The sequence below is a fragment of the Columba livia genome, chromosome 7, assembly GCF_036013475.1.
Source record: "Columba livia isolate bColLiv1 breed racing homer chromosome 7, bColLiv1.pat.W.v2, whole genome shotgun sequence".
Taxonomy (NCBI): domain Eukaryota; kingdom Metazoa; phylum Chordata; class Aves; order Columbiformes; family Columbidae; genus Columba; species Columba livia.
Window position 1 is genome coordinate 19318110 of NC_088608.1, and position 14568 is coordinate 19332677.

A 14568-nucleotide genomic window follows, 5' to 3' on the forward strand; every position below is an offset into this window, starting at 1 on the left:
TTCCACGGGAAAATGTGTTTAATAACAGACATAGAACCAAAGCAAAGAGAAACACAGGTTGCAGGAAGCGAGTGGACAAAGACACATCAGGCAGCTTCTTGGTGCCACGCCTGAATCACTGGCTTCAGTTTTACTGTCTCCATATGTCTGTCTTCCGAAGGAGCTGGTTTCATTTCAGAAAGAGAAGCCTTTCTCATGTTAGTTCAGTTACACAGAAATTGACCAACAACAGCAGTCAGCCAAGCACGTGCAGGAGCTCCCCAAACCATGTATGTTCCTCACTGTACACTGAGACTGCTTGGACTGAACTGGTCATGTGTTTTACCTCAGAGTCACAATAGTAAATATCCTCTTCAATCTTACTTAGAAGAGTGTATACCAACAATTTCCCAGAACATTATTTTTGTATGTGGTAAGTACAATCCCTGCTTCAAAACTGTAATGCTCCTGGAATAGTTTAGAAAGATATAAACAAGATTCATGTAAGGTTAGTATCAATGTATAAGCCACAAATACAAAGATTGGGAGTATTTTTTCATCACTTCTCCACAATACCTCTATAGAAGCCTAGACCTACTCAGTCCTTCCCTCTCCACTAACTTACATGCTACTTCTTTGCAGTTATCCTAAAAATGCCTCTCCTTTGGGCCTGAAAAGCTGAGTAGCTTCTGTTTTATAAGCTCATTTGGGATTTGGGAAGTCTCCATCCCAGAAGAAAAATAACACCGAACCGTGATGAGTTCATCATTCAGCTGTTCCAAAGACCTCTTTCTTTAGAATATCATGTCTTCTACATGTCTTGGTTGGCACAGCAGTTACATATTCCAATTTTCCTTAAAGTCTGTTCCTCACATAAGCTTTCACCAGCTACTGCCGAGATGTTAACAGGAATACTATAAGACTGACCTTACCTTTCATACCTGTGAGTCTTCTATATGTTTGCACAATGCCTACTAAAAGGGAACGAAGTTACAGAACTCCTGCTGGATACTTCACTTACTTCAAAAATGTACTAATGCTTTAATCTTTGATTATTTAATAACAACAACATGGTCAGAAGTACAAGGCTTTCTATGAAGTAACTTAAGAGGAACTCTCCTTCAAAATCCTTTAAACTGACCTCTGATGTAAACAAAAAAAAAAAAGAAGAAGAATTAAAAACACACACCAACTCACAGCATATCCTTTTCATAGTTGCTCCTCATTTCCCTGAATGAGAAGGATATTTACCCTATGATCATACCAATGAGTAGTTATGTGGACACTTGGGTAAAAATGGATCTCACTGCCCAATGAGTTGCCCACAGGAGACAACACAGAAACTTCCTTTGAACATTCCATCTTCCGAAGTTGCCTGAACACAATAAACTCAAAGTAATTTACTATTATAGAATACTGCTTATTAAAAGTTTTAACTGTGAATTATCTCTATCAGAATTATTGGTTAGAAAAACACAAGGAAAAGCTAAATTTGCTCAATCTAGAGCAATGACTTGCTATCCAGATCACTTCAAACTGAGGAAAGGATTTAAACCTTCTTCTTCAGCATCACAAACAAGACCCTTAATATTCAACTGTGAAAATCAATTCTTTTCCCTATTTAAGAAGTCCAGATGACCTTGTTCTCTCACAGGTGTATTTTAAGTGAACAATTCATATTTAACACAACACTACTGCAGAAGTAAAACAGCTCTCCAGGACAATCTGAAATTACACAGCTGCTACCTCCTGAACAAGTGAGTCACACACACACACCCCTTGTCCCCCTGCACCACCATACTTTGAGAAAGTTTCAAAGAAGGAAATGCTTTAAAAATATAACTTAATGAGAACAATCACTTATAAATATTAAGTGCAGCCAGTCAAAAATTACAGATATGGGGACTAAGATAAAGTATGAAAATCAGAATGTGGACACTTCTCCTTCAGCCCTAAGAAGTAATTATTATGTTAGACAGAAACCAGGCAGATTCTGTGTGCTTACCAAAATGGAAGAGACTATTCCTGCATCCTAATGCTACAACGCACTAATCAGAGAGGAGCTGATGATAGAGAAAAGCCTAATAATAAAAAATCACACCAGCTGGAAAAAAAATCCTCTCTTACCAGATCATTCATGTCCCCTTGAATGATTGTGGAAGGGCTCACGTTGCAAGAACAATGGCAAAAAATAAAAAAGCAGCTGAACACTGCTCTCTAAATATTGCACTATCAAACAGCATAATGCAATCTTCTATCCCCAACAGCTCTCCTCACAAACTTGTAGGATCTTAAAGCCTTGTTATGCACACGCCTTGCAGTGCTTTCCAGCTACCTATTTTTGCAATCAACAGGTTCAAGCCTGATTGAAAAGTTCTGTCAACTGAGTTACAAGAAAAACCTCATATTGCACAGGCTTCCCTCTCACTACATAGGAGTATATTCTAGTGATTATGAGAAGAAATTCTTGGAAACTTCCAGCCTGTTTCTCAACAGTTGATACCATTTCTGTGACATTATCAAGTGCTTGCAGCTGTTCATAAACTCCAGGTCTTAATGTAATCAGTAACAGGAGTTATCATAAGTAAAAAGGCTATTTATAGCCTAAGAATGCACTCACTGAAAAATCCAATTCTGATCACAAGGCAAGCTACTCTATCTTGTTTTTCCGTGGATATAATATCAAGTCAAGAAGCAAACAGACAGATATATTGGTATGCAGCGTATGCATACACACTAGAAATAGGAAGGAACAATCCATCACTATCCTAATTAGAAGCACGGGCACACCTCTAAGATAACTGATATGTATCTCCCTCTTGAGACTTAAGTATTAAATATAATGTACACTATTGGGCTAAAATGTGAGCTGATTAGCTGCAAATGAATTTACTGCGACTGAAACAGGAGAAAAGAAAGTTCACGCTGTTAGTAGAGCAAAGAGGTCTAATTTCTTCTCCCTCTTAATTCCTCCTCCCACAACTGCCCTTCTTGAAAAATCTTCTTTGGCCTGATTAGCAGGTTTTTTTAATCTTCCCATTTGAGGCGACTCCCATCAGGACTCTAACATGAGAGACACACTTAAGTATTCTGTCTTGAAGGTTTCCCTTTATCTTCATTCCCAAATTAAAGGCAGTCATAAAGGCCTGAATTCTCTCAGATGTAACAGCTTTAAACATGTTGAAGACAAAGAGAATATGGCCAGTGGTTTACTGTCATCTGTCCCTTATCATCACAGCATTTCACCATTGCTAGAGATATATCCCAGCTTGTCCATAGAAATAATCAGCTGCTAGAGAAGTCTGGAATCCCTGAGCCCTGAAATCACCAACTGGCAGCTCTATCAGTTCTTGCCCCTGCACACACACAGACACGAGATCAACATCAATTGTCAGTAACAGGATTCTGATGCCCTTTCACTGCCCGGCCATCACGGCTCCAGCTATGCAAGTACCAAACAGAAGACTACTCTTATCCTAAAGATACTCATCTAAGTAATCCGCAGATGTCAAGACATGGCTATCAGTTGTCCACTACTATAATATATGAAACAGGCTGGTGAGAAGCATGAGACATCTCAGGTTTATTGTCAGTTTCTATACTTTTTCTTACACAAAGGAAACTTGGTCCTGAAAGCAAAGGCAAGTAAAGCATGGAAGAGATGTAGGGAGCCTTAACTATATCCAATTGGTACAATTTCCATTAAAATTCTAGCTAGATTTCTCTTCTTAAATACATTGGTACAACTCAAGATTTACCACTGCAAAGAGCTAAAAAGATCATGAAGGAAAAACTGTGGAAAAAAACCCACAATACTGTATTAGTGGCTCTGGAATTAATCATGTGAAAGAACAAGTCTTCAGCTATCTATTGTAAATAATTTACAAGAAAATATGTATAGTGAATATAAAATTGGTTAACCAATCACAAATATTTAAGACTATTCTATATGCATGGTCAAGTTAATTCCACCTGGTGAAAACCAACCAGGTTTAATGTTGATGTTTATGCAGAGGTATGTTTTGTTTATATAAAATTTAAATTATTCTTATTGTGGCAATGTTTACACACAGAAGTAGGATGGGGATATTCCTCTGCTTGTTTTCATAGTTCTCAAGTTCTGATTTGAACAGATAATAACCCTCAACATCAAAAATTAAACAATCTAGTGATACGCTAAGAAATTAGCCAAAACTCCTAACAGAAACTGATCCAAGTTTGAGCTCCATTCTTCAGTTAATGCCCAACAATAGGATACTAAAGTTATACTGTTATAAAAGTTATAAAATTCCTGATCATCTTATGTTAGTTCCAGTACTGAAAATGTAGGGTAAACTACTCGGTATTTTCTTTGTTGCACAGCTTTTACTTCAAAGGAGGTGAAAGCTGTAAACCTTCAATAAATAAGAAACATCTAAGTTTTCAGCTTTACCAAACCTAGCATTTCAGGTAAGTTAACTATTCATCATTGACTACTCACATCTCATTCAATACTATGCAACTATTAAATAGATTATGTTACAAAAACAGCAGAACATGAAATAAAGCAGGTGTTTAAAATAGTAGTAAATGAGATGACAAAAGTAGACCAGAACAGCAACACAGAATCTTTGTAAGACCAGAAAAGAAAGTTAAGTAAAACCTAAATGGAGAAAAAACACAAGAAATACAAAAATACATAAGGCTCAGTCTCATTTTTATCTGCTGTGGCAACGAAAAAAAGCCATAGAAAATTATCAGTGGAGCTCTCATAGATATGCAGACATGAACTTTAAATATACATACTGTCATTTAAATCTTTTACAACTGTAACAAAAGCAATCCTCTGAGAAACAGAAAAGCTCTCAATACCCTGGGAGTACTGCTTCAAAAAACAACAAAATTCAGGTCTTCTAGTTTAATACAGCCTTTGAACAGCAATGCACATAAATTCTTCAATATGAATCATAATGTTAATCTAGAATAAATGATACAAATTATGTATGCTACTAAACACTATCCTGATTAAAGTGGAAGTGAGATGGGAATGTTTATCTGTCTTGATCAAAACACCATCCAGACAGCGGTCCATAAAGGGAAGATGTCAATAGCGTTCTCTTGTTGCAACACTGACATCTTGCATCCCTCACTTACCACTGGATGACCTACTGATGATGCTGTCAATGAGAAGCCACCTGGAAAAAGACCTGTCCATAAAATATTTATTTATTAATAATTACAGATCTGCCTATGGCAGGTATGGAGCTGCTACAAAATGTCCTGAACTTCTCATTTCTCCAGTCTAACCCTAAACAAATGCACCCATCCCTGGAAACAATTATGAATAAGAACAGTGTTAGTATCTACCACATCTCATTCCTTTCTGAAAATTATGAGAATTTAAGCTCCATTCATCAAAGTTTAATCTTTTAAAGCCAAACTCAATAAAACTGAGTTATCAAAAGTGATTCAGCAACATCAGAGCAGAAGTTCCCTGCAGTTTCAGCTGGCTTTAACTGTCAAGTCTCTTTCTTGTATTTCAATTTTCAAGTAAAAAATTTCAAGTAAATTTCCGAATTTACAGAGAAGGTCTTCTACACAAAGAATTAGATCTACTGCAATGTACTAGAAGTTTCTTGTTCCAAATATAACTTCCCAAACAGCCAAGAAAAAGCAGTTTCTCGTACTGAGAAAACAGTCCAAACCGAAAAGATAAGAAACTTCAGTTTTTACTTCCAGCCTGATGAAGGCCAAAACAATCAAACTGAAAAGGATGATTAAATCATTCAAATTTGAAAATCACTGGCAAAATGCATACCAGAATCTTTAACAATACTGATGATTATTTTATTTTATATAGCTACAAATAGTAAAAATTTAAGCCTAACATTTGCCTGATGTAAGTGAATTAAGCAATGAGTTTGCAGAGGCAATATCCTAGTAACCAGAAAATTAGAGTGACCTTGTTTTCTTGCTTATTAGAAATGAAAAGAGAAAAAAAAAAAAGACATGCTATTTTTGTGAAGTTAGAATGTTTAGAGGCTTGGCTTGGGTTGTTTTTGGACAGTAACAAAGTACAAGGTTAATTTGCAACAACATTGAGAGCCACTCTGAAGTTTGACAGAGAGCAATTTATTTTCTCTGTAAGAAAGATACACTAATGAATGGACCAACATAAGGAAAATACAAAAAAAAAAAAAAAAAAGACACAAACAGTGATTATTCTGAAGCTTCTTCAGGTTGTATCAGACAGCTTGTGCTAGGCCACCTCAAGATAAACCAGGTGATATTCCTTATTGCTAAAATAAGAAATTGTTCAAATCTGCCTCCTGATTTTTACCTATATAGACCTGTGACTTTCTGCAACAATGTTAAGGTGACTGGTTAAAGCACGAAAGTCCGTGCCTTAAAAAAGCAATTTTTAATAGAGCTCTAAATAATTTTAAGATAATCTAATAACAATAAATCTTTCCTTGGTGGGAGGGTATGGCCATTTAAATGAACAACAGAGCACAGAAACTGGAGTAGAATACCACCAGATGAGACACCACAAAAAACCCAGAGCTCTTTATGTTGGTTCTATATTGGATGTTTTTTCTGTTAATCTGTAAACTGGTTGGAAAGAGTTTTTCTCTTGCCTCTGCCTCTCAAAGTCTTTCTTTGTGTAATTTAAGGGGAAGATATAGGAAAACCAGATATATGTTTATGAGCTGGAAGGAAAAAAGATTGAGAACTGATAAAGGAGGATATGGTGCAAATTTCTTCAACATGGGAAGAAATCTGGCAAGAAACAGATAGACTGGAATCACAGGGTAAATTTAACTAATGCATCTTTCGGTTGGAAAAGATATTTCAGCCCTTGGAAATTGCTTGCAAATTCATGAATTATTAAGTTTCAATAAAAAATCCTTTCATATTAGCATTGTTTAAAAGCCAAGAGAAAACAAGTATTTCAGCCAAAAAATCAGTCATGAAAAAATCTAAGTACCAGATACTCAGCCATTTATGTCTGCTAATTAAATGATATGCAAAATTTTGAAGAATGGGGTTTCAAGTGAGTAAACTAGAAGACCCTGAACTGTAAAAACTGAAATGGTAATCCAGTTACAACAGTCAATGCTCGATATTATTACTAAACTTAGAATAGAGCACATTTAAAGAAATACTTGCTCTTTGTCATAAAGTTCCTCTCAGTTTGTCTTTGCCAAAGAGCTTTACATTAAATCTTTGTTAATGCAAAAAGAGAAGTGATGATCCACTACAATCAAATGTGCATTTGAGGTTTCTTTATACAATTGATTTCCTGGAAAGAACACTGTGGGAGTATATTTGGATTCTAAATGATAAAAATATCTACATGTTTAGAACATCAAGAAAAACAAAAGAGGCAAGATAAAATTCCAAAGATGTGAGTGTTCTTCACCTTGAGATTTACTTGAGTTTTATTTTTGCACTTCTAATTTAATTTAAAGAAACAAGGCACTAATTACCTTGAACTACTTTTATGATGAAACACTTTTTGGCTTATCCTTGAGCAGGGCAAGAACTGTCACTCCAGTGCAAATTATTCAGGTTTTATTTTCAGAAAAACTTTAAAACTAAGCTTTTGTAAAACTACAGTAACCTCTTTTTAGTTCATTTGGCCAAAGAAAACCAAAATTACACTAAAGAACAGAGTGTGTTTTCTTACAGTTATCTTTTTTCTCTACTAATATCCATTTTGATCATAATTAGAGACAAAAGTACAGAGTGTTTTATATTTTCAGTTCTTTGTCACTTCTTAGAGAACACGGACTCTGAGACACAACTAGATTTCCCACACAAGTTCACACACTCCACCTAATAACAGCAAACAATCAGTTCTTTGCAGGAAGGCAACATTTCCCATCGTGAACCTAGCTGACCATGCTGTGTTGGACATGAGTGGAAAGCTGGGGTTTTTTTGGCCTTTCAGATAAAAGTCTTCCACCCTCTAGCACAAAATTCAATTTATCTGAACATATATAATATTATTCATGCCAAAAGCACCCAACCGCCTCCTACATTGCTTGCAAGGATACCATACTTGGTGATTTCTTACAGAAGGGATTACGCAATCTACAAAGTGGTCTTCCCATCCAGATGTCCGGCAGTTGATTTTATCTCCACATTATTCCCTTATGGATGAGGATGTTAAATACATAATCCCACCCTCCTTGAGAAACATCTCAAAGTACCATCTTCCCAAACACAGGTGTGATACTGTAATATCAGCTCCACAGGGACACATCCAAGAAATGCTCTCCTGAGAACAGGTCATCTGAGGCACAAGTCTGGATGTTGTCAGCAGCTCAACAGAGGCCTGTTCTTTCCGTTCTCCCAGGTGCCAGTCCTCCCTCTAGGATAATAAAATTTGTCACTATACTGACTCTGTACTTTTACTCCTTATTTTGACCTCCATCATTCCCCCTCCCTTCATTTTTTTTTTTTAATTAAAAAAAGAAAATAATAGTCAAGGTTACCTCTTAAAAGAAAGTTTGCTCTAATTACTGTTACCATATCATGATTGTCTGCAAGGATATAACAAAAACTCTTCCAAACTGCAGTGGGGAAAAGGAGCTGGACAGCTGTGTTGATGAGGCAGACCAACTAACGTTCAGATACACAGATGCCCTACTTTCCAAGCACAGAGGCAACTCACTATTCTGCTACGTGGCTTTTACCAATTTGCTTTTATAAACTTATTGCCAGTAAGTCAACCCCACAAACAGACATGCTGTTCAAGGAGCGTGTTCCACATTTTGAGAGGCTTATGATAAAAGATCATCAGAAGACAGTAAAAACTTCAGCTTAGAAAAACAAGAATTCAAAATAATGTTAATAATCTATTCATAAGAGGAAAGATTTCAGATGTCACAGGTTCTACGAATAAGAGAGCAGACGTTCGTGACAAATTCTTTTTTCCCTGGAAGAAGAAGAAGAAAATCTTTTCTGGAGAGAAAAAACAGACAAGAGAGGCATAACTTCTTTTTCTTTTCTTTTAGAAACACCTATTTTGATAATAGTTACCTACTAGACATAAGTAGAAACTCACTCTGTAATTTTTCTTTATTATGCATGCAGTTAAAAGCACAGCTGAAAATGAAACTACATCAGAAATAAAGCAATATAAAAGAAGAACCACTGAAAACATATGTAGATCATCAGAGAGGCAACAGAAAAAATTCTGGCAGCTGCCAACACTATTAAAAAAAGAAAAAAGTCCTTAATTGTAGCTGGTTTCTCTGAAGAGTTAGGAAACCATCAAACTGTGGCAGTAATATGCATGACTTAGGGGGCTATATTCAATGAAATCTTTGTACATAGATAAGGCATTTGCAGACAGAGCTGTTATGAAGTTGGCAAAATAAGAACATGGGGTGGAAAAAACAACATTTCCAAGTACAGCCTCCACAGCCAACTGTGAGAAGTCAAAGTCACAGCCAGTTCATGTCTCTTTGCGCACCTGCTTAACATTCCCTCCCTTTCCTTTTTAAACCTAATTAATTTTATAAACATATGAGAATACTTCAACCTGAATGTCAAAGATAGTCATTTAACTGAACAGTTGCCATTTGGCCTTAACTTGTAATAACTTCGGACGAAGAACTTTACAACAGTCATGCTGAGTCTGACAAAGGGTCTAAATAGCCCAGTACCATTTCTCCTGCACTGGCCATAAAGGGACATCCAGGTGAAGGGCTGGCAGAAACCAAGGCCTTGTTACAGTGACTTCAGAAAATAACAGGAAGATTCCTCTCAGTTTTGCTGGTAACTGGAAAATGGATTGGGCCCTCCACAGACACCATTATTATTTTAGCTCACTTCTGTCAACAAACCAGTTGCTCTTGATCCTCCTTTTACCATGGAGAGCACTGCCTTTTTAAATGGAAAACCAGCAGAAATGGAAGGACTGTGTGCAGTAATGGTCACAAAGGTAGGACAAGACCCTTTATGAAGAAACAGAAGTGAAATCAGTGAAGCTGTGAACTTCAGCTTCTGAGAGGTTGAAGCTAACGCTTAGCTGGCTTAACTGATCAAGCCAGTCAGTAATTTCAAACATGACAGGCCACAAAAGCAGATTGTTGACCTCTGTGTGTTAAATCGTGCTTGGGAAATCTACTTTCCAGTTGCAAGAACAAAGATTACCACAATGAGTGCAATTTAAGCCAGCAACATGAGTCATTTAAACTAATTTTTCAAATGTGACTTCTAGTCTTTATGTCCTGAAAGATAATGTTACCAATTCAGTGTTTTTCCTGCCTCTGCAGAGACAGCCAATGTTTCCACCTTCCCAAGGACAAAACTAGCACAATTTTATCCCACTGCATTTGCAAAGTTTAGATACGCACTGGCCAGAAATGCTTCAGATTAGTATTGCTGTTGTAGGAAAGAACTAAAAGTAATAAAAGTAGTCTAGAAAGACACCATAGCTATTTTCAGAGAACATGCAAAACATAGTCAGATAGATTCAGTTTCTCAGACATATAAAAGTTTTTCACTGGAGAAGAGGGGAGAAGATTCCTCCTTAAGGTGCTGAAAAAAGAAGACTTCGCTAGTGAAGTTGTCTGGCAGGTACAGAGAAACAGACAAGGCTGGTCAGCTTCAGAAAAGTTAACACAACTCCAAGGAACTTCAACTTCCAGTCAATTTCTTAATGCAAATCTAAAAACTGAATAAGCAGCAGCAGTGTAAGTTCTTATACCTCCAATATTGCCCCTGAAACTGTTAAGCCATGGATCTCAGAGACCACCAAAAAAGATAACATGAGGGAGTTAGAACCCTTCATCTGAGAGGTGCTCCTTGTCAGAATGCTTTCCAGTCTCAAGACAAGAGAAATGAGACAGGTAAACTCTCAGAGTGAAACAGATCTTCAGCCCAGTAAGCTCCATCAACTGAAAACTTTTCCTCTTTAACCTCTAGCCCTGCTCGGGATAATAAATACACTGTACGTGAACAGTACTAAGAGCACTGCCAGACCTGTCTGTCCACTCAGAACCTCCCTTGGTTTATAGTTTAAGGTAGTTATGGAAATACAGTAACATCAGCCACACACACATAAAAACACATGCATATAAAATATAGCCATGTACACAGCAATTGCTCCTTCCCCATCAATTTTGGTTTTATTCAATTATCCTGGCAAAATTAGACCTTCAGACAAAAGAAGCTGCTTGGTGACTGTTAAAACCCTCCGTGCTATAGCTCTGATGACAGTAATTGGAGGTGAGGAGGAAGAGAAAGAAATTAACTTCTCATTTAAGGACATAAAGTACTGCCTGCCTGCCCCCTGGTTCTGCTTTACCCGAAAATTTTGCAGAGTCACATGTAGACTCCCTGAAAGAACAGTCACGCCTCAAGTCACAGATTCTGAAACCTCATTTTCTACAATCATCGATGACCTACAGAGAAAATTTCACCAAATTACAGAAATATGGAACACCTTTATTAGAAAAATAACTTAACAGGTAACTGGGATTTTCCTCAAGCTTTCATGAAACCAATTTAGAATTTGTCAAATAGTAACTTATAAATCTTACCTGTTTTTTTCTTGAAGTTGCCTTGGGCAACAGACTGGTTGACAAAACTGATGCAAATGGAGAACAACACAGTTCAGGAAAAGGATTTGGAATTGATGGAATCTCCAAAATATTGTCATCTTTCTTTTTTCTCCTAATTCAACAAAATAAAAATATATCAAGTGATAATTGTAACAACTGCTGTTAAAATTGCAACATTCAACCACAATGCCTGAAATACTAAAGCACTAATAACACGATGCTTCCTGGTTGCAGCAATTAGCTGTTTTGTGCAGTTATTTTTTTAAATCAGTAGGCTGAATCTATTAACATACAGTGCTTAACACTACTTGAAAGCAATCCAAGTATTCAGCTCCAAATATAAAGTTGTCTGAATATGTGTCTTTGCAGAGTAAGAGCACAGATATATTTATATTGGCTCCTAAGGACAACAGTAAATATTTTGCTGTCCCTGTGTTCATGGCATTCCTTATGTACACATATTACAACAGGGGATGCATGTAACTTCTCAGTAACACTTCCTGAGTACATCACAACTGTATTTTAAACAAATGGAAACTTTTTTCCCTAGAAGCAGGAATGAAAGTGACAGACAAGACAAAATAGTGCAAAGCAATACACTCATTTCTGGTTTCAGTTACTTTTGTATTTGAATCTCCATAGTTCCATCATAAAAAAAAAAACTCTCAGCAGTTGCGGGTTACTTAAATCTGATTGCATCCTAAGTATCACCAAACAGTATTTGTAACAGTGAAGATAACCACTGTTGTACTTGCTGAAAAGCTTAGTTACGTGCTGGTTTAAAGTATCACATTAATAATGTGGTTGTTTAGACTGCTGGGTACATTACAGTGCGTGGTTTTCTCATGTAAAATATTGAGTAGCACTTTTGTCTACTTGATTTCATTTGAAGAGTAGTACCCAAGTACCCCAAGTATGTGAGTCTGCCAACATATAACCAGATTTTTCTACAAGTTGATAGCTCCAAATTTAGTATTTTTCATTACCTTCACTGTTACCATTCCAAGTTTCGCATACTAATTGTTACGAAGCAGGGAAACCCATCATAGTTAGGTAACAATGCAGAATGAAGATGCTTGACATTCTGGATATCCTCACCAAACATTCATTTAAAGTGATATTTAGCATTAAGAAGGAGTGAAAAATCCTGTGTACAGTATTTTGAGATTTTCTAAACTTCAGTCCACCAAAACTGATCAGACGCTTCATGAACAAGCTAGCTCACAGCTTCCTTTACTAAGAAGAGACCAATGCCTTTAGGGAACAGCCTGAGAGGTTAGGAACACAAGGTGCACATCACTGATAGCAACCACAGCGGCATCGCTAAGGGGGAAGCCGTTTATCTCACGAACATTACGAGACATTGCACTGAGAGAGTAGCGGCTCGGTTCGGTCACCTCAAACTGGGAAATCTCAGAAGAAGAAAACAAAAAAACAAACCAACAACGAGTAGGGGGGAGATGCATCCACGGCGGAGCGAAGTGTCTGCATGGCCGGGAAATAACTTTTTGAGTTCCAGAGAGGAGCGGGCCAGTCCCGGACCGGGCCGCCCCCGCCCGCCGCTCCGTCCCCTCCCCAGCCGCCGCTGCCGCACCCGCCGGCCCCGCGCTCCCGCCCGCAGGACGCCCGCCCGCCCCTAGACGGCAGCAGGCGGCCCCTCGAGGGAGCGAGCAGGGCTGCCAGCGCCTTCCTGGGCTCCGGCCTTACCTGTCGGGGGGCGAGGGCGGCGGGTCCCCCGCAGGGGGTCGGGGAAGCGGGCAGGGGCAGCGCGCCGCGCCGCGGGGGCCGCCACTCGCGGGCTCCGCCGCCCGCCCCGCACCGCGCGGCACACCGGGCAGCGGGGCAGCCATCGGCCGCGGCGACGTCCTGGCTGCGCGGCCGCCCGCGCGGGAAGCACGTCGGCGAGCGGCCCCGGCGGTGTCGGGCGGAGGCTGCTCTCCGCTCCGCCGCGGAGGAGGAGGGGGAAGCGCCGCCCGGGCGGCGAGCGGCACCGAGCGTCTTCCCCGGCACACGTGCGCGGGCGGGGGCGGGCGGCCGCCGGCTCCGTGCTGCGACGGGGAGGCAGCGCTGAGCGGGCGGGGGCCGAGCTGCGCCCTGCCGGCTGCCTCCGCCACGCCGAGGCGGGGAAGACCTCCGCTCCTCGGCGGCAGGGCGGGGCGGGCCCTGGCAGGTGTGCGGCCCCGGGCCCTGAGCCACGGTGTCACCCGGACGCGCCTCACAGGGGTCGGGGCGGCTGAGGGGAGGTGGCGGCCCGGGCTGCCCCGCCGAGCGACACAACGGCCCAGCGCTCCCGGGCGCTGCTCGCCGGGCCCCTCGGCCCCTTCGCCTGAGCGGGGCGGTGACGCGGCCGTGCCCGGGGTGGCCGGTAACCTCCTCCCGGGCAGCGCCGGCCCGTCGCTCAGCGATGCGCAACGGGGCCCAGCCGCGCTCCCGCGGACGGAGCTGGCACTTGTATAAGGGCCTTGACAAATCATTAACGGAGCTGCCCCACTGCTCTGCGACGGGGGCCAGACCAGTTACCTGTGTGCCAAGAAGCAGCAGCTGGACCCAGGACTGGGCGTCAGCCACAGCTCCAACAAGAGCAGAAAGTGGAAAGGCCTCGGACCTTGGGCTCTTCCACAGCAGCCTGGGCCACTGAGGAAAACAGGTCCTGCTCTGCCTTATGTACACGAAATCCGATGTGGCAATTCTGTAGCCATCCTTGCCAGCGATCATCCTATTGCGAAATCAAAAATACCCCCTCCCTGTATGAAGAACAGTTTGGTGGCACCAAGCAGAGTGGGTAAAATCGTCCAAGTCAGTCAGCTTGGTAAAATGTCAAATAATTCGAGCCCAGCCCCCTGTAGAAACAACTCTGTGGACAAACCTTCCGGTTGTACTTGGGGGCAGTAACTGTGACATCAGATGGTTGAAAATACATATTGTTTTGGGATAGGTGCTTTGCTGTTTTCTTGAACCTACTGAAGAACTCACACACAAGCCAAAAATTTCAATTCTGAAGAAAGAGTTTTCAGACATACAAGCAATACAG

At 40.3% G+C, this 14568-nt stretch overlaps 1 protein-coding gene across 6 annotated transcripts in view; it reads right to left on the reverse strand.

The window, feature by feature from the left end:
- The window catches only part of GRB14 (growth factor receptor bound protein 14), a 66162-nt gene extending 52086 nt beyond the window's left edge, over window positions 1-14076 (reverse strand). For 2 of the 6 annotated variants that reach the window (XR_010473674.1, XM_065068686.1), the window contains exons 1-2: window positions 13245-14076; window positions 11517-11649 (exon numbers count right to left, since the gene is read on the reverse strand). Coding sequence is in view for 5 of the 6 variants with exons in the window: in XM_065068686.1 (XP_064924758.1) it covers window positions 11517-11649; window positions 13245-14011 (900 nt within the window). In the remaining variant the exon portion in view is untranslated. Of the gene's footprint in view, window positions 1-11516; window positions 11650-12977; window positions 13101-13244 lie in introns of those variants that run through there. The other 4 variants (XM_065068684.1, XM_065068685.1, XM_065068688.1 and 1 more) reach the window with 4 other exon arrangements.
- Between the last annotated feature and the right edge of the window lie 492 nt (window positions 14077-14568).